This window comes from Ahaetulla prasina, chromosome 1, assembly GCF_028640845.1.
Source record: "Ahaetulla prasina isolate Xishuangbanna chromosome 1, ASM2864084v1, whole genome shotgun sequence".
In the NCBI taxonomy this organism is placed as follows: Eukaryota; Metazoa; Chordata; class Lepidosauria; order Squamata; family Colubridae; genus Ahaetulla; species Ahaetulla prasina.
In genome coordinates this window covers 247,953,821-247,975,072 of record NC_080539.1, presented here as the reverse complement: position 1 = coordinate 247,975,072, position 21,252 = coordinate 247,953,821, and the positions used below count along the sequence as shown (strand labels likewise).

The following is a 21,252-nucleotide window of genomic DNA, read 5'->3' as shown; positions in this document are numbered from 1 at the left end:
CAAATCTATTCCAGGCTTAGAAGCTGGGCCTGCTCGCCATCCTACTATGCCAGGGGTCTGCAACCTTAAACATTCAAAAAGCCATTTGGACCCCTTTCCCACAGAAAATACCGGGAGCCGTAAAACCTGGATGGGTGTGGCCAACTCGACGTCACTCATTCTCACCCAGTCACATGACACCCTCACAGCCATGCCTACCTAGGTTTTGTGGCTCCCGGTGTTTTCTTTTCTGTGGGAAATGGGTCCAAATGGCTCTTTGACGGTTGAGTGCTGACACTGGTGCTCTCGCTGCCTCCATGACCAGCTTGCTGCTCTTGCAGCGCCTTGTGCAGCACATTTAAATTTAGTGTGCTTTACAATGGGAGAGATGGCGTCCCCTGCTCCTCCTAGACACCATTATGATGTGGTGTATCAGCTGCAGCCGGGCCAGGCCAGTGTCTCGGAGCAGAGAGAAAGTCGTGCGTCTCCCCAAGCAACCAAAGTGCGTGCAGCACCAACAAGGGCCAGAAGAAGCAAGTACAGGGCCGCTTCACTCCCGCTCTAGAATATGGAGCAAGTCTCCATCTGCCACCATTGCTCTTGCCTTCTCAGGCGAGGAGTGACTGGGAGGGCGAGGGGCAGGGCCAGCCAGTGGTGAGATCCACGGGTTGCTAACACCCGTACTATGCCCAGGAGATCTCAATTTGTTATAGGGATAGCAGCAAATGTAATTTTTCCCACTCACCTTTGAGTTTTTCTGCAGTTTCTGACAGGAACATCCAGTTGATGCAACATGCAGCCTTCCCAGAGAGATTGTCTCATGCTATTCTGCAAGCAGATGCCAAATTGTGTGATTTGGAGAAGCAGCCTTTTGAGCTAATGTGATAATGGCACCAGCTCTGGTGATAATCTGAATAATCATGTTCACTAGCTTTGTAGCCTAGGGTAGAAAGAGAATGGCGCCAGCTCATGTGATTGTGTAGAAGACTAAAAAGAGCCTCTTTATAGCCTTTCCAATAAATGCGTTTGCTAGCACAATCATTTGGGAGGCTAGAATGAGAGTCTTTCTGTGAGAGCTGGTGCTCACTTGCAGAATGGCACAAGGTGGCATCTGTAGAAAGGCTGCATGTCACATTGGCTGGGTGTAGCTACCAGCAGCTGCAGAAAAATGCAAAATAGAGCAGTTTATGTGCACTGTTGGGCCTTTCCCAGGTGTGCAGGCTGGGGAGGCGGCCTATATTTCCTGGGTATAGTGGGGCGGGGGAGGAAGACTGGGCCTCCCAGGCATTATGAGGTGTGGAGAAGGCAGATGCCTCCCAGCCTCCCACAGGTTCTGTGCACTAGTGAGCCCTCTAGCTGGCTGAGGCTTCTGACCCATGGCAAGTCTTCATGCACGAATTGGGTTCCCAGAGCCTTCCCTAACCCCGTGAAGCACCCCACTTCTGCAAATGAAACAATTCAGCTACAATCGTTCTGATCATGTTAAATTACAGTTCATTCTGAACAAAAATCCAGGTAAGTGCCAGACAAAGATGCTCATGCCCTCAAGGCATGTTTTAAGTTATGAGGAACTATGCAAATTCTTCAAAAGAGGTACATTATAATATGAAAGAGCAGATTTAAAGCTCCTCTTTTCAAATCAGTAAAATAGCCATGCCCCATTTCAGGTTTACACAACTGTTTGATAAGTTGCTCCCAGGTTTCTTAAATATATAGCCACATTGCTTCATACTTGCTCCCACCTATTACGCAGCTCCTCTCTTGAAGGCTATGCATGGTCCTAATGAGAACTTGAGTCTTATTGTCAAATATTTTTCTGTGGCTACCAGAAAGAATATATATTAACTTCCTAAGCCTATTTCCATATCTTTTCTATTCTCCTGCATATTTTCTGAATAATTTTCAAAAAGTCTGTATCAGTCATGTCCAACCTGTGGCCCTGGGTTGGACAACTATGATATAAATATATTATTTATGTCAGAATTTGTGTTTTCTTGATTTTAGTATATACAGATATACTAAACATATTGATGGCACTCAAAGTTCTGCATTTTGATAGGATGCAAGGATAGGATTAAGGTATCAACGTAATTGCAGCCCTATATAATATTGTAACAGAGGAAGCAAAAAAAAATGGGAGGGAGGGAGGGAAGGAAAGAAAGAGGCAGGGAGAAAAAAATGTCAGGATGGCACTAGTACCTTGCTTCTGGAGTCTCCTAAGAGCTGTATGCAGGAAAATATTGACGGGTGAGGAAAAAGCATAGAGAATTATGTCAGAAGCTTCTGCAGGCATTTTTTTTGCAACAAAAATACAAGCAAATGAGTCTTAGCAAATTAAAAATACAAATTCAGTCAGTTTCTTTTAAGAAATAAAAAATGAGTTCAGACAGATGCATCAAATTGTGCATTCTTCTGTTCTCATCTTCTACAGCCAGGGACTTCAAAAAATATATGCATACAAGTAATATGCATTTAGAATTCTGGCTTTCCAAAGGCAACACTAATATGCCAGAAATGGGCTATACTGGGGGGGGGGCGCACTGGGCTGGGGGACTACTTAGTATTTCTGAGGGTACAGTCCAGAGTGGATAGGGTTAGGATGGATTTATGCATTGTATAACGGTAAAAGCTAGGATTCCCTTCCCCACAAGTGTTATGCTTTGTATGAAGCCTGTTTTAGGGTTTGCACCACACCTGCATGTTTCTGGCCTCAAATCATTGAGAAACTGTCTTGTTAGTTTCCAGCAATTGCAGTGTCTAAACTGATGACTTACTTTCCAAGCTATACTTTGTATCTGTTTCATGTCACGCTGATGTCTATATAGTACTCTCAGGGGGAAAAAAAGAGTTCTAACATAGTTATTATTTACCTACTAGGTGTCATTTGAGGACAGTTTACTGTAATAGAAACCAATTCCCAAGACTGGAAATATTCCCTCACCTCCTGCAATTAAACTCCAAGAGCTCTTTTGTCACTAATGATGATCAAATACTCCATAAAGGTCAAGAATTTAGTTTGTATAGCTACTGAATTTATTCAGCTGCTACTGAATAAATTCCCTTCATTTCAAAGTTTATCTGGTTTCCCTGTCAACAGGTCTTTCTCTGCAGTGACCTAGGAATCAAAGAACTCTTCCTTGGACTAGGCTCAGTTGATCTCTTTTTACAGGCACAACAATCAGTCTTGGCCAGGGCAGATAATTTGATCTGAAGGGACTTGTTTTGCATCTTTTTTTAAATAGAAATAAAGCTTTTACTGTGAAGCAAAGCATCTTGAATCCAAAGATGGAGAACAAAGGAGAGAAGAGAGAAATATTCCTTTAAGGCTATTAGAATATTTATACAAGAAGTGAAGATAAATAGGCAAGAGAACAGCTGAAGAAAGTTAAAGGACTGTTGATGGTGATGTCAACAACACAGGGCAAAAGAAGCTAAGTTCTGAAAAGACATGGACAATTTTTTTTACATATCACATTTTAGAAACTTGTGAATTTTTAAGAGAGTTTATAAAAAAAATAACAAAACATCATTAAGTATATCCTTACGTGAATTTCTCAACCATAGTTTGCCTCTTTGTAAGTGAAATTAGCCAAATATGCTCATCACACTAGTTAAAATTTGATTAAAATAAGGCAAATACTACAAATTAAAATGATGACTATCTCCAACCCCTGGGCCGCAGCCTACTATTGGGCTGTGGCCTATTTGCAACCAGGATGCACGAGTGGTGGATTGATGCACACGTGTGCACACCTCAACTTTCGTAAGCAGCGGGCTGGCTTGCTGCACACGCCTGGGCAACTCAATTTGCACAGGTCAAGCTGTACTTGCGCACCGGCCCAACGCTCGCATAAGTCAAGTTACATATGCTCACGTTGGTCTGCCGCTCATGTGGTCCTGTTCCCCTCTCCCCCCTATCAGGCCACCAATCCAAAAAGGTTGAGGGCCACTGATTTAAATAGTTCTGATCAATGAAAGCTAGAACACAGGGGCAAAGGGTGCATTCTTCATCCCCTTTTGGAACCTCTTAGAGTGGGATTGCTGAAAACAGTCAATTACATTTTCTACAATTGTGAAATGGAAAACAGTTAAACACTGTACTATAGTGAAATTTCTAAAATAGTCACAATTTTTGCTAACGGAGGAGTTGTGTGCAATTGTACGAATGCAACATTTCAGGACCAAAAGTTCAGTTCTCTATCCTAAGGTATTTGCTATCATTCAAAATTATATAAAAATTTGTTGTCGTTGTTATTTAAATTATATCTTCAAGAAGCAAAAGAAGACGACTATTGGTCCAATGGATGATTTCATACATGGTTATCAGTAGGTAGAAAAGACTCGAGGAAAATTCTAGTTACAGGAGCTAGAATTATAACCTTCCTTCTAAAATCAGTGCTGAAATGTATCTCAGGTAAAGGATTTTTTTTCTTTGAAGTTTATGGCCAAGATAAGTCAGATGAAAGCCACATTTACCAACACTGAGGACAGCAGGCTTTCATTTCTTCCAGACCCCATATCCAACTTATCCAAGTTCAAGTCACTTGAATCAGAGTATCAACAATAAACTCCCCAATCTACCATCTCATTCCCAAAATTCCACATGTAAATTCTATGGCAGTTTTGATGAAAAAGAACTGGAACTGTAGTTGTTTGGAATATTGCTTCACATGACTATGAATGGGATCTTCATCAGTATGTGATTTATGTAACTACATTAATCATATATTCCTGGACAAACTTATCTTATATTTAATAAAATCCTGGGCATCATTTTATAATTAAGATAATTTTATCCAGTAAACCTCATTTTATCAAATCAGAAACTAAACATTTATCAGTCAAGTGGCTCAATTTTAAATTTTGATTACTTTTTAGTTCTTAGTTTGCAAATCCATTACATATTAGGTCTTTATGAATAGTGCTACTAGAAGAAAAATAATACAAGCCTGGATTCAGCAGAAAAACAAAGAGAGAGTTGGAAAGGAAGTTTTTTTTTTCTGCTATAAAACAATGTCAAAAATATGCATGTAGCATGTGCTTCCAAGTAATTTGTAAACGTCCAGATTACTAGAGAATTTATAGATCATCCAGTGGATGAGAATGCAGGTGTCAATTGCACTGTATTATACATATTTAGAGACAATACATGCTATTCATACATTATCTTGTAACTCATAGTTCATAGAGCTAAAAGCCTCACAAATATTTTCTGCCACTCTGGATCTCCAGCATTTGGGAGTAACAACAAAATGTCAAAAGTAGCTTTCAGTAAATATGACCTTAACAACCTATTTCATAGAATTACTTGCAGTCAGAGATGCAGTGATGCAATCTGTTATATTTATTTATAAAATTATATAAAAATTTGTTGTCGTTGTTATTTAAATTATATCTTCAAGAAGCAAAAGAAGACGACTATTGGTCCAATGGATGATTTCATACATGGTTATCAGTAGGTAGAAAAGACTCAAGGAAAATTCTAGTTACAGGAGCTAGAATTATAACCTTCCTTCTAAAATCAGTGCTGAAATGTATCTCAGGTAAAGGATTTTTTTTCTTTGAAGTTTATGGCCAAGATAAGTCAGATGAAAGCCACATTTACCAACACTGAGGACAGCAGGCTTTCATTTCTTCCAGACCCCATATCCAACTTATCCAAGTTCAAGTCACTTGAATCAGAGTATCAACAATAAACTCCCCAATCTACCATCTCATTCCCAAAATTCCACATGTAAATTCTATGGCAGTTTTGATGAAAAAGAACTGGAACTGTAGTTGTTTGGAATATTGCTTCACATGACTATGAATGGGATCTTCATCAGTATGTGATTTATGTAACTACATTAATCATATATTCCTGGACAAACTTATCTTATATTTAATAAAATCCTGGGCATCATTTTATAATTAAGATAATTTTATCCAGTAAACCTCATTTTATCAAATCAGAAACTAAACATTTATCAGTCAAGTGGCTTCAATTTTAAATTTTGATTACTTTTTAGTTCTTAGTTTGCAAATCCATTACATATTAGGTCTTTATGAATAGTGCTACTAGAAGAAAAATAATACAAGCCTGGATTCAGCAGAAAAACAAAGAGAGAGTTGGAAAGGAAGTTTTTTTTTTCTGCTATAAAACAATGTCAAAAATATGCATGTAGCATGTGCTTCCAAGTAATTTGTAAACGTCCAGATTACTAGAGAATTTATAGATCATCCAGTGGATGAGAATGCAGGTGTCAATTGCACTGTATTATACATATTTAGAGACAATACATGCTATTCATACATTATCTTGTAACTCATAGTTCATAGAGCTAAAAGCCTCACAAATATTTTCTGCCACTCTGGATCTCCAGCATTTGGGAGTAACAACAAAATGTCAAAAGTAGCTTTCAGTAAATATGACCTTAACAACCTATTTCATAGAATTACTTGCAGTCAGAGATGCAGTGATGCAATCTGTTATATTTATTTATAAAAATTTATATATATATATATGCTTTTTAGTAGACTCTTAATTTCAAGAGTACAAGAGAATTTGAAAATATTAAAGTACATAATTTTAAGGAAGTTTAAATCCAGGAATATGTTTTAGTTCACCTTATTTATTTTTTTACATAAGCCTTTGTTACTGTAAACTTTTTTATATTTAATAGAATTTCAGAACTGAAAAGGGATGGCTGGAATAGTATTCCTTTTACTGCTACATAACTAAGAATCAGAAATGTGTGTTATTACTGCTAGTCATCCAAAGACCAACCAACAGGTGTAGATCCATCAACCCATAATCTAATTATTATTAATTATTGTTAATGGTAATTAATAATTAAGTGACTCTGATCAGAAACCTCTAGAATTAACGACAGAAGCCTTTGTCAAGACAACCTGAACAAACTTTCCCTACGGTAGGACAATGCAATTTATTCTCAACAGACATTTCAACTATAAATTTTAACTCTCCAAAATGGACAAATGAATAAAAATAAAGCACATTTGTGGAACATGAAGCAAACATATTGCACACACTAACACATCCAGTATAAGTATTATTCACAACTTAGTGTTCAATTCACTTCATAAAATAACTATAGTGGCATTCATAAGCATTTGACACAGATGGTTTCACTATTTATAATGCATTTACTTGAAAGATAATGAACAGCAACAGTTAAGATTTATTTCCACAAATAAAAGATTAGGATCAGACTGTGAAACTCATCTTCTACATTTCATTGCACTAATATCAACAATTTAACTCTTCACAATGCAATTATGCATTAAAAACCCCTTTCCTCACATCTTCCCAAACTCTAAAGAAAGATTTAGGCAGAGTCACATGTACACATACAGTATAGGCTCATTTAATAAGAACACACATAAAATTAAGAAGAGGAAAATGTACGTACAGAAAGCAACTTCAAGTAACTTTCTGGAGTTGGTAACATGTTGTGCTTTCCCTCTTACCAATGCATCTGCCACAGCAGTCTCCAGATCTGTGCTTGTACTCAGAACTCGCATTGCATTCATTGAGACAGGCAACCTGCCTGACTGGCTAAGCCCAAACCGTTCTGCACAAAAGACAAGAGTGAAAGTCATCATTACATAAGTTCACAGCCCTTTGGAATATTAATAAGGCCATTGGCTGCTTTAATTGTTATTGGGTCCAAGTTTTAGGAGTTACTATGAGGCTATAATAGAAAGTCAAACAAATTCTGTGTATATGGTTAGAAAAGAGGGACAGGAGGGGGACTGTTATTTAAACTCTTTTATAATAATGGTTAAATGTAACTACTTTTACATATTCTCCATTTTTCAAATGAGGAAATGTAAGCACTATGGGGTGAAGCTCTTCAACTTAGTAAGAAACTTGCAGTAATATATTCTTAATTCCTTAATTTACTTCTAAGTTTTGCGATAGTATTTTATGTATATTCAAGTCTTATTTTATGCTTATTCAAGTCTTAATCTGAATAGTTCCAATTATTCTGATAGTTGTGTATTTGTATACTTGCTGGTTAAAGTTTAGTGAAAACAGAACCAAAAATCAAAAGTAAGGCTCAAGCAATTTGTACAACTGATCAACAAAAAAATTAAAAGTGAGGATTTTTTTTTAAAAAAAAATACTCTACACCCTATTCCCATTATATTTAGAAGATGAATAAATCTTCATGGACCATCAAATAATTTTAAGATTTCCCCCTCCAATCTCTTAGTATAGATACAGATAAATGTTATACTTTAAAAAACAATATTAATTTTTAGCTCATTAAAATTGTTTCAGATTTATTAATTTGTGTTTTTAAAGTCATTATTTTATTTTCTTAAGTCTAAAGATTAAATTATGGTTTTTGTAAGTATACTATATGAAAGCATTTCCCAACCTTGGCAACTTTAAGACATGTTGACATCAACTCCTAGAATCCCCTAGCAGTCTGTGTATCTTAAAGTTGCCAAGATTGGAAAATACTATTATATTGGAAAAGTAATGCAGTATTAGAATAAATGTGCATTTTTCAATAATCCATCAACAGATTGATTTACCAATAATCTTTTTTAAAAGAATTGTCCTGACTAGTGTTGCTTAAACTGTACACAACTGCCATTTTTCCTTCTTCATCAGTGAACTCCAAAGACTTAATTGTGGGAGGTTTTAAAATAGTCATTCCAATGAAGGCAATTAGCTGCATATAACTGATATAAAGGGAAATATGCTTCCCCTGCACTTCAAAAGATCTGTTCAATGGTGTCCAATTAATATTGTGAATATAATAAAGAATTAGATTATTCCATGTATTTATTTATTTATTTTGCTAAGTCCCTTCCATTTGTAGCCCCACTAAACTCGACTTCACTCATAGTATGGTATCCAGCTATGCTAGAGGATGAATGTACAAATCATCATTTGTTGCTACCAGCAAATACACGTTTTATGTTAGGAAAGTGAATGTAACTATTTAAAGGGCACTCTAATTAAAAAAATAACATTTATTTAAGCAGTGTTACGATTTCAACTCTAATGCACAGAAATGTCTTTCAGTATCAATTGGAGAAAATGACAACAACAATCAATATAAAAACCTAGAAACAGAAAAATATCACTGGGAAATATTATTTATGAACAGATTTTAAGCCTTTGCAGACAAAAATTCCATTTAACTTTATTGTATTAAATTTCCACTAAAGGGAACAAGATCAGATCAACTTTGTGAACAATTACTGCTGCTAATGTGAAGAAAGCAAAATTAAACACATTTGAGCACTGTGGTAATACCACTTAAAAGAGTTTGATATTTTTCAAATTTTACTAAGATCAGACAGTTTACAACAAGCACATTTTCTAAAAAAATACTCTACACCCTATTCCCATTATATTTAGAAGATGAATAAATCTTCATGGACCATCAAATAATTTTAAGATTTCCCCCTCCAATCTCTTAGTATAGATACAGATAAATGTTATACTTTAAAAAACAATATTAATTTTTAGCTCATTAAAATTGTTTCAGATTTATTAATTTGTGTTTTTAAAGTCATTATTTTATTTTCTTAAGTCTAAAGATTAAATTATGGTTTTTGTAAGTATACTATATGAAAGCATTTCCCAACCTTGGCAACTTTAAGACATGTTGACATCAACTCCTAGAATCCCCTAGCAGTCTGTGTATCTTAAAGTTGCCAAGATTGGAAAATACTATTATATTGGAAAAGTAATGCAGTATTAGAATAAATGTGCATTTTTCAATAATCCATCAACAGATTGATTTACCAATAATCTTTTTTAAAAGAATTGTCCTGACTAGTGTTGCTTAAACTGTACACAACTGCCATTTTTCCTTCTTCATCAGTGAACTCCAAAGACTTAATTGTGGGAGGTTTTAAAATAGTCATTCCAATGAAGGCAATTAGCTGCATATAACTGATATAAAGGGAAATATGCTTCCCCTGCACTTCAAAAGATCTGTTCAATGGTGTCCAATTAATATTGTGAATATAATAAAGAATTAGATTATTCCATGTATTTATTTATTTATTTTGCTAAGTCCCTTCCATTTGTAGCCCCACTAAACTCGACTTCACTCATAGTATGGTATCCAGCTATGCTAGAGGATGAATGTACAAATCATCATTTGTTGCTACCAGCAAATACACGTTTTATGTTAGGAAAGTGAATGTAACTATTTAAAGGGCACTCTAATTAAAAAAATAACATTTATTTAAGCAGTGTTACGATTTCAACTCTAATGCACAGAAATGTCTTTCAGTATCAATTGGAGAAAATGACAACAACAATCAATATAAAAACCTAGAAACAGAAAAATATCACTGGGAAATATTATTTATGAACAGATTTTAAGCCTTTGCAGACAAAAATTCCATTTAACTTTATTGTATTAAATTTCCACTAAAGGGAACAAGATCAGATCAACTTTGTGAACAATTACTGCTGCTAATGTGAAGAAAGCAAAATTAAACACATTTGAGCACTGTGGTAATACCACTTAAAAGAGTTTGATATTTTTCAAATTTTACTAAGATCAGACAGTTTACAACAAGCACATTTTCTAAAAAAAAATACATTACATGCGAAAATTAAATGTCTTTAATGAAAACCTGTTTTGAAAAGGAATTGATGAAGTTTACAGAGAAAGAAAAACTATACGTATTACTATCTCCTTTTTTAATGCATGTAGTTGCTGAAGCAGCACAGATGCCTGTTTCAAACATCAGCTTTGCTCCAAGCAGGAGGATTTGGTGAAATAATGATAATGAATATGAGAATTCAGATGTTTTGCCATGTCATTTTGTTCATTCAGCATAGTATCTTAAGGCCCAGTAAGTATTTGCACATTATGAAAATATATTGCAGTTCTCTACTGAACAAACTGAGCAGGTCATTTCAAAGATGCAATCAATCATAGGATAACTCAATTTTTCAATCCTTTAGTCCCAATCTCAACTGAAATGGAATTTCACTGCCCTTAAATCTTGCAGAATTATCACTAATAACATTTTTGAAAAGAATTAAAGTAAGACTGGATTTCTACCATGGAGGTGGGGGAATGTATACACCTACATATTCATTATACATATACAAACTGCAATGTTGTTACATTAAAAACATGTGAGCATGTGAGACTGTAGGTTTTGCTCACAGACATTGCAAGTCAGTGTTATCACTGTATCAAGAACCTAGTCACACTTCCTAGGATGACATCCTATGAATATTACTTGACTAGTTTTGGGGCATGAGAACTTAGTAATTTTTGGAACAATGGGAAAGGAATCTATCATAAATATGCAGTTATTGTTTTTTAAAAAAACAATGTTTTTTTTTAAAAAAACAATAAACTTGACTAGATTACATCTTGATTTAATACTGTACAGAATAATCATTTGACAAGTCCAAATGTAAGTAAAAGTATATTTGCATCCCAGTTTGATTACTGATAGCCCCTCTCTAAAAGAACATTTTTCTGAAAAATAAATTTGGCAGCAAAAAAAAAGTTCTTCTATAAAAGGTGAAAATCTTACTTCAGCTTACTCTAACCAAACTGAAATACTCAAATTTCCAGAAGAACCAGTCCTAAACCTGGCTTCATGTAGTTTTAAATAAGAATTGTCATTGCATTAGAAAAGGAAAGATAGTTTTTAAAAGACATGGATAATCAAAATGGCAAAGTAAAGTTGCAAGCCTTTAAAATATTCAATAGAAACAACTAAATTAAATCACATTAAGTATATCTGACATGCAACTTTATGTCCCACTTTTTAGCATATGAACAATAACAAAGATGATGGTGGTGGTGGAGGCGATAGTGGTGATGATGAAGGAATGGACTTCTTCATTGGATTATATTCTGTATTTTTCAGTTCTTGTCTTGATTATAACACTATCAGATAATGGAAATTTACCTCAGAAGCATGAGCAGAAATCCCCAATAAATTCCAGAAGAGTCTAAAGCTACTATACTGACAGAGAATAATACACAGGTAGTCCTTGCTTAATGGCCATTTGTTCAGCAACCATTTGAAGTTATGATGGTGCTGAAGGAATCAAAGTTACAGACTTGCAGTGGCTCTCCTGTCACATAATCAAAATGCAGGCACTTTACAGCTGCAGTGTGTACTTCAAATCCCCCACCTGCCTATCTTCCCTTATCTCTGCTTTTTTAGCCACTCTGCACTCTGTTGCTGTTGCCTCCTGCTGACCATCGCTGTCTTCTCCTCCCACTGCTGACAAGGTATGCCTGGCTGAGGCAGCTGCTGGTCTTTGTGAGGCTTTGGTAATGCTTCCCAAAGGCTCCATGCAATGCCCGGATGCCTCACCAAAGGGCCAGCAGATGCCTCAATCAGATACTCATCAGCAGTGAGAGGAAGATCAGCTGGGGGGTGGGGGCAATGGAGTGTAAGGTGGACAAAAAGGAAGAAATGGGTGGGGAACAGGCAGGGGGAGTTGAAGTGGAGGCGAGCACAGTAATGCAGAAGCATGAGGTCCTTGTTGAATGACCACAACCAGGACTACCAGGACTGCTGTTGCTAAGTGGTGCGGTCATGTGATGTTTTATTTAATGACCATTTTACTTAGCGATGGAAATTCCAGTCTCAATTGACGTCATTCTACTACTTGTATTCTATTTAGGTACTAAGGTGGGTGGTGGTGGGTGGTTTTGAGTCTTGGTGATAGCCTCTAAAATCTCAATGGAAAATTTTAACATCTTTTTGTGAGCACCTCTATTACACAGAAAGATTGGTGGTACTGTGTCATGTTATTTCACTTTTGTTAATAATTTATCTTAACATTGAAAAAACTATTTTAAGAGAAGCTTGTGAAATGGTATTAATGGTCATTAATTAACTGCATGGAAAGAAATATTGTAACAAGGTAATTCAACAATAGCAGTAGCACTTAAGAATTATATACTGCTTCATAGTGCTTTACAGCCCTCTCTAAGTGACTTACAGAGTCAGCATATTGCCCCCAACAATCTGGGTCTTCATTTTACTGGCCTCAGAAAGATGGAAGGCTGAGTCAACAACCTTGAGCCTGGTGAGATTATAACTGCCATACTGCCATAAGTGGAAAGAGATCATCAATCTCTTTCTACTTATGACTGTATGACTGTAACTTTGTTACTGGTAATCCTTATGATTTATATTGATATTGATTGTTCCTGATTGCTTATTTGTACCCTATGATTATCATTAAGTGTTGTATCATTAAGTGTTAAATTGTACCCTATGACCATCATTTGTGTTGTAAATGTTGTATCTTGATGTAGCTTTTCTTTTATGTACACTGAGAGATATGCACCAAGACAAATTCCTTGTGTTTGTGCCAATTAAAAAAAAATCTATTCTATTCTATTCTATTCTGCTAGCAATTGCCAGTCAGCAAAAGTAGCCTGCAGTTATGTGCAACAATTAAATTCAAATCCCCAAATTATATGTTTTATCAGCGTTGGGCAAGCTTAAGGCAGCACACATTTGTAGCAGGCTGTATTTTTGGAATAACAAGCCTTATCACCAACAAGCCATGCATTCAAGAAGTGGAGAGACACGGTCAGCAGAAAAGATAGATGGGTGAGAAAGTAGGACAGAAAGAGCAATTGTTTCATGGATCACTGGCCAGTATATGAGTAGTAATGGGGAGGGCCGAGCGAGCTGGAATTTACCCATCAAAGTCTTGGTAATGGCCTCTAGTCTGTGATACACAAAGACTTTTGTTATAAGCTAGCTTGGATAAAGTCATATACATGACTGGGCCTCACTTAAGTTAAAGAACAACAATCTCTTACAGCAAAAGGGACTTCTGTAAATATTCTACATATGAAGCTTTGATGTTAAATATATATCAACAAAACATCATTTTCATTCAGTGGGACCTTTTAACTTGAATCAATATTAAAAAAGCAATGAACATTATGGGGCTGATTTCTGTGATCCACATAGTGTTGAAACTTTTAGGTAGCTAGAGGGATGTTTCAGGTATAAATCTGGGATTTACTTGATAGGAATACATAAATGTTCTATTCTGGTTTACATTATCAGTATTTAAAACTTGTATTAAACAGATGTAGATCCTGTTTCTAGAGTTTTTTCTTTCAATATTTATATATTCCATATCCCAGATAAAATCAGTGACTTTCTTTTCAACTCTAATTTTTATATAATTTCCTCTCATCAAAGAAATAGCGTAGTTTTCAAGAGACCTAAGCAACGTGTCCATTAAACTGAAATTCTATGGTACTGTTTTATTTTTGTCTAAGAACTATAAATTTTGAGGTTAATGGGCAAAGTTTTGCCACTTTGATGACCATGTACCAGTAGCAGCACTACATGAACTAGCAGTAAAGATCCTTGGTAAAACCTCAGACTTGGATGCCCATTCCTCTAATGCCAGGCCAGAAGGATGAAAGTAAAGAAAGATTTGATTTCATTATTTCTTATTTCCACTATATAGAAACCAAATATAAATTGAAATCAATTGAAACTAGAATTAAACTAACCATCATGAACTCTACTTTAACAAACTATTTACTGGCTTATCCATAAAATCATGCCAAGGGCTAGCTAATGCAGTTTTCTCCAACTGGTATTGTGCAGATTTTTGTATTATAAGCCCACCAAACATATTGAGTGGCTATGATGGTTTAGAATGGTGAGAACTATAGCCAAAACATCTGGAATACCTGAGGCCAAGAAATGTTTAAGTAAAGTAAAATGAGATTGTGGCTTATTTCTTCTCCCAACCACTTTTATGAAAAGGGGTTCATGGTTGTCCATATAGGGTCTTTTTGCTCATGCACAGACTATGATTTAGCATTATGTGTGATCCTAATCAGTAAGGTATTAAAAACTCAAAACTATGGCTGAATGCTGATTCTCTTCCTTAGTTGCATTAATCTCATTAGCTGTTGGATGTTAGAAATATTAGTCACTAATGAACAATTGCTATGGTTGCTTTTCATAGATATAAAGAGGAGGAAGTTACAGTGTCCTTCCTTAGTACTTCCTGAGAGATACATGGGAAATACATGACAATACTCTATTGGCTGCTGTAATATTGTTTGATTTCCAGAAATAACATTAAGCAAAAGAATAAAAATTAGCAAAAATAAAAAACATTCAAAAATAGAAAATGACAAAAGCATGTTAAATAATAACAATCTCATGATGATCCCACATGCTAAGTGCTGAATGAAGTTTGTGAGAGGCAAATGTTACAAAGGTAACAAAAAAGCGACAATATTAAGAAGCAGATTCATGCAGTTAGCACTTGTTCACCTGACTGCCCAACAGAATCAGCAGTGGAGAGAGCACTAGTGGATCTGGAATGACGTCGAGAGGCTGCAAGTAAAAGGAATGGCAACACCCACAGAATTAACACACAAGTACTTCAGACAAAAACAATGCCACAATCCAAAGGAGATGCACATGATTCACTACCAACACTGGGATTACACAGGGAAAAGAAATGGCATTGTGTATGAATGGACTTGAAAATTGACTGCGAGTCCCATGGTAGTTCTGACAGAGAGTTTCTTGCATACACTCCCTCTACCCTCAACTATGGAACATATGATGCATGAAAAAGAAAAGGAATAACCTCTAAGCCTTCCAGCTTGTATGAAGTCCAGCAGAGATCGATAACAATAATCACCTGTTGACTACAGGTGAATCACCATGTTAACATGAAATGACTAACTCAGCAATAATAGGATTTAGATGTAAACAATCCAAATCCTAAGGTGAGAGGCACAATGAATCCTTAGAAAGTGTGCTTGCAATTATAAAAGATTAGTTTTTTTCATTCAAAGATGTAAAACCCCATAATCAATGAAAACACAATTTATATTCAAGTACAAAATAGATTAGTGCAGGAAAACAACAGACAGCAGGAAGTAACCTTCATTTAACATAGTGACAATATGAATTATACTTAGACAAGCAAAATATTCATTAGTCAAGCACTTATTAATTGGATTCCAAAGCTATTTTATGCAGACGCAGTTCATTGATCCATCTCTTCCAAATCATATTCGATCTAACAGTCATATTCGATCTAACAGTCATGGTGCACAAAAAGAAACTTTTTGAAAAGTTCCTATCTGGAACTATTATGTGTATAGTCAGAAATTGGTCCTTTGGACTTTCTTCATGCAAACCTTATTCTTTCCCAGAATCTAATCTAACAGGATTCCCCAAATCTACATGGCATCGTCCATGTACAAACTCAGGTACAATATTGAATATGCGGATTTTGACTAACAGGCAAAATTAATAAAATGGGATAGTTGAAATACTACTAATTAGGTTACAGATGGATAGAACTGAATACCTGAGAAGGAAAGGTGTAACAGCAACAGTTATTTTAAACACATTCACAGTGTTAATAGCTCTAAACTGAAAATGTTTCTGGTATATCAAACTTTAAAATCCCACCAAAACTGAACTAAAATTAGAATTTATATTGACATATTTCTCTAAATAAACAAATTACCTGCAAAGTGGAACAGGGCATGTAAATAATTCCAAGACTAAACGAGATATAAGAGCTTGGAAATTGCTATTTGCTTGAATGGGTTTCTACAATGTTGCTGCAGAATAAAATAGTTCAATCTGTAGAATTACTGTGTGTTCCGACAAGAGCAAAATGTAGTAATAGAATGTAGTATATAATTAAGGAAAAAAAGAAGTAACTTGTTCAACAGGAAACCACATGAAACTGTTATTTTAATTCTGGGATTGAACTGAAGAACTATAAAGAAGGTATTTCTAATGAACCTAAGATACGAAGCACAAATTGCTCCTATAAAAAGACTCAATTGCATTCTTAAAGTCACACAGATTGCAACATTTGCAGGTTGAGGACAAGCAAATCATGCTGAAATCCTAGAAGGGTATTCAAACATCTATGCAATGTAGATAATTCTATACTTTATGGTTTTCTTTGGGTGAATTGAGCACAGCCAATCAATACATACACATGCAGGGAGAAGCACAATGAATAAACCTTGCTAATCAAAAAGCATCAGCAAAAAAGCCTGAAGATGCAGATTAAGTTGTGTTTCAGTTCCATTATTTTTGAACCATCTCTTTAGTCAACATACTCAGGGTTCTCAAACTTTTATTTCTTACAAATCATTTTAAAATTGCTAGTATTTTAAAGGAATTATTTAATGAAGTTTTTTTGTCCTGGATGCAGAATACATATGCTTTGATTTGGTTTACTCTCGCTATAGTTTTGTTTTTTCTTTCTTTCGGAAAAATAAATTATTTAAAAAATTTGAACTGGTGCTGTTCCATATATACCAGTCTTACAGGTTTAGGTGATATCATCTGTCTTTGCTCATAGCAGCCTTTAGCTCAATTATCTAGATAGCAAATTAGATGCTGGGATTGGTGCAGTTATTGTTAACTAAAACATTTAGAAATCGCCTCAATGGAGTTTGCAGACTACCATAGTTTAATGGCCACAATTTGCATGGAACCATCCAGTGTTAAAAACAAAAGGACCTGGAAATTGTTTAAAAATAAAACAATCCACAATTTATTGAATTATATAATAAAATACTAGCTAATGACAGTGAAGCAAATGACAGTGAAGCAAATGAGAGTCGATTCTGAGAAGTTATTGACAATTGTGAGAGTAATAGTTTGTGAACCACTCTCTATTAATATTAGTAGTATTAGTTAATATGTGCTTGGCTACTTGTAATAATCAACTATTAAAACTGAATGGGATAGGAAACAAATGAACTGTTGGTTCTCCTTAGATGGTAATTTGGTCAGAGCTGGAGCTGTAACTGACCTATTGATCAGTACATACTTTCTGACAGAAGAAGAAACATAAAAAATACTTAAGATTTTTAAACATCCAGGAAAATTTTGTAAATATTCTTCAATATTTCTTGGTAATCCAATATTAGAGAACATTCCTATTGAAACTAAATTTAGTCTTCCTAAAATCTGGAGATTTTTTTTCAAGGACTACAACATTTACCATTTTAAGTGTCCTGAAGCAATCGTATTGCAATTTTGTATTATAATTTTGTAATACAAAATCCGTATTACAGATTTTGTTTCTTGGATTTATCCTCTACTACAATCAAGGTTCTTGGCACCTTTGTTACACGAATTGTTCAGATTTTATGAGGTAGACCTAATTAATAAAATTTAGCCGAAGGAATGAAATAAAAGTAAATTAATTTATTATTATTTAATAATAAATACAATATTAAAGCAGAAACCTCAGCCAAGTATTCCATTAGCATCACACATTTTTAGGATGACTTAAAAACATTAAAATTAATACCTTCAATACATTAAATAGGCTTAATATGTCTGTAAAACAGAAATAAGGAATCTGCATCTCAAGATTTTCTTGAACTATATCTTTCAGTGGTTAAAGCAAGCATGCTCAAAGGTGAAATGTCTTATATTTGGGCACAGGTTCTTCATTCTGGCTTTAGTTTCTGGTTCACAATAGCAGCACTTTGCTCTAAGCAAATGTTTGTGATACAGACTATTCTATTCTATTCTATTCCATCAAAGAAGCCTTTATCTTTTCTTCTATAGCACCAAGGAAAAGTGCCATTCCTTTGCATTCTGTAAAGATTTTGAAATCCTCCTCTGTGGCCCTTAGTTAACTCAAGTTTTTATTTTTATTTATTTATTTACATTGAAATTGTTGGTTTAAATCAGTGCTTCTCAATTATTTTCTATCATGCCCCCCTAGGAAGAAGAAAAAAAATTTCGTGCCCCCCCGCGCGACTTTCTTTCAGCCGTTTTTCTCCTTGAAAGGGAGGAGCATGCGCAGTCACATGTACTGGCAGTCCCACACTAAAGATGGCTCCGACAGGCTCATGTCACAAGGGTTTTGGACAGCCAATCAGATGCTCCCGTTGTTCTCTGATTGGATACAGAGACATAAACACGGGGCTTAGCTTGTTTGCTGAGGTCAAACGCGCCCCCCTTTACGGAGCCTCGCGCCCCCCCTGGGGGGCGCACCCCACTATTTGAGAAACGCTGGTTTAAATGCAGTCCCAAATCACCTTCCTTGCAGCATCTAGAACACGGGTCTCCAACCTTGGCAACTTTAAGACTTGTTGACTTCAACTTCCAGAGTTCCTCAGCCAGCTTTGCTGAGGAGTTGACGTCCACAAGTCTTAAAGTTGCCAAGGTTGGAGATCCCTGATCTAGAACTATCTCCATCCGTTTTCAGGTAAGAAACACACACAAAATATAGCGGAATCCCAAAATGTACATAATTTAGTTTAAAAAGTTTGTGTATATGTGGGGATGGGCAGGAATGCCAAAAAATACTAATCCATTCGCAGGTAAAACAATTCACACACTTTATATCCCATTAAAACATTAATATCCAGGCTTGATCCCACAAACTGCCCATCTATGAATTTGTGGGGGGGGGGGGAGGATATCCCAAATATACATTCTTTTGCTTTGTAAATTTAACAGCCACCGGTGGGCGAGTTAGAGTAACCCAGTCATAAATAATGACTATTATTAAGTAGAGTTGCTTTTTATCCATATGTGGAATTACTAAAGGTTTTCCCCTTTCCAACTGTGTCTGAATCTGGGATGGTGGTGGTCATGTCCATTTCTTAGCCAAGAGAGCCAGAATTGTCTAAAAACACTTCTGTGGTCATGTGGCCAGGATGATTATATGCCAAGTACACAGAACACTACCTTCCCACTGAAGCAATACCTATTTACCTATTCACATTTGCATGCTTTCAAACTGCAAGGTGGGCAGGAGCTGTAGCAAATAATGGGTGCTCACCCCATCACTCAGCACTTAGGTCTTGAACGTGGGCTGTCTGCTTGCCAACTGACAAGCTCAGCATCTTTAACGTCTGAGCCATTGTGCCCACCTATGCAGAATTAGAGTTCAGTAATGTTATTTTGTCAATTTTGTTCTGTCTGGTCTTCTAGCTAAATATGTGTATACTACAAGCAATTCCTGTATGGGATGTTATTGGGACTCTAGCTTTCTAATAGGAAAAATGGAAAAACAAAGAAATAAGTAATCACTCAGAAACCTCATAGCATTTTCCCCTTCTGCTCTAGCTCCGGCTTCTTTACCTTGGTACCCTAATGTCTTAATTCTTTCCCATAGAATTATTTCATCAGTAATGTTTTATAATGGCCTTAAAACCTGCCTCTGCTGATTGGACTGGGGATGGACAGGGGCAATGTCATCCTGGAGAGAGTTACTGGATTAGAAGAGCCCACCTCTACTCTATTGTATAATTCCCTCCCCCCATTATCTTAGCTGTTGATTTTAATGTATTTATCAAATTTTAATCTTTTATAATATAAATTTATTGTAAACTGCCCAGAGGCACGGGATAGCAAGATGGATGGTGAATAAAATAAAATAAAATAAAAGTTAAAACTAGGCCCTATGACCCTCATGAGCAGTAAGATAAGATTCATGTCGGTAACATCTTTTTTCCTACATCTCAAGTACTCCCTCTCTCTCCCCCCTCCCCCTTCTATAAATACGATGTGGACAAACTAAAAATATAATTGAACTGAAGCAGTCACACAGATGCATACACAATTTTCAAGATTTCAGGTTGCCCCAACTGAAAAAATATTTTCTTTAAAATATGCAACTGTTTTAATAATAATGCAGAAAAATATATTATATACAAAAAATAAGACTTCATGTTTATGATGTGAAAAGATAGTTCTCTGTGAATTACAGTGGCTAGATCATAAATTTAAAAACCAAGAGAAATGGTAACTTTCTGTAGTACAGAAATAGAAATTGGGCTATATGAATTAAGGAACAAGCTTTTTATGCATAAAGGAATTCTCGGTATACCTAGGGCTTAGAAAAAGTTATCCTTGATATGGCATGCACTCAGGCCCAAGAATACAATGCAAATTTAAAAGGTATTATGAGCACATTTTCTAATTTTTTTCCAAAGGATGCCCATTTTGCATTGGATCAAAAAAGGCAGGTCATGCTTTCCAGTAGCATCAACTTTCCCTGCAATGATGTAGCCTTCACAATAGCTGTTTTTGTCAAGACCAATGGTGCCCAAGTGCATGTCCAAAAAAATTTGGAGATTATCAAAAGCATTTCAAACTATGGGTTTTCCTAGTAAAGGAAAGCAGGATTTAAGCATGCAGAAATGAACAGAATAAACAAGAAGATCAGAAAGGGGAAGGTTAAGAGTTTTAAAAAATGAAGAGAATAACAAGCCCATTCCACTCAGAGGTACATTGACTAGC

At 35.6% G+C, this 21,252-nt stretch overlaps 1 protein-coding gene across 7 annotated transcripts in view; it reads right to left on the bottom strand.

Moving 5' to 3' along the window:
* The window catches only part of CLASP1 (cytoplasmic linker associated protein 1), a 224,198-nt gene that overhangs the window by 48,978 nt on the left and 153,968 nt on the right, over positions 1 to 21,252 (bottom strand). For 5 of the 7 annotated variants that reach the window (XM_058195472.1, XM_058195491.1, XM_058195454.1 and 2 more), the window contains exons 22-23: positions 7,450 to 7,553; positions 2,179 to 2,202 (exon numbers count right to left, since the gene is read on the bottom strand). In XM_058195472.1, coding sequence (XP_058051455.1) covers positions 2,179 to 2,202; positions 7,450 to 7,553 — 128 coding nt within the window. Of the gene's footprint in view, positions 1 to 2,178; positions 2,203 to 7,449; positions 7,554 to 15,270; positions 15,334 to 21,252 lie in introns of all 7 variants that reach the window. The other 2 variants (XM_058195501.1, XM_058195447.1) reach the window with 2 other exon arrangements.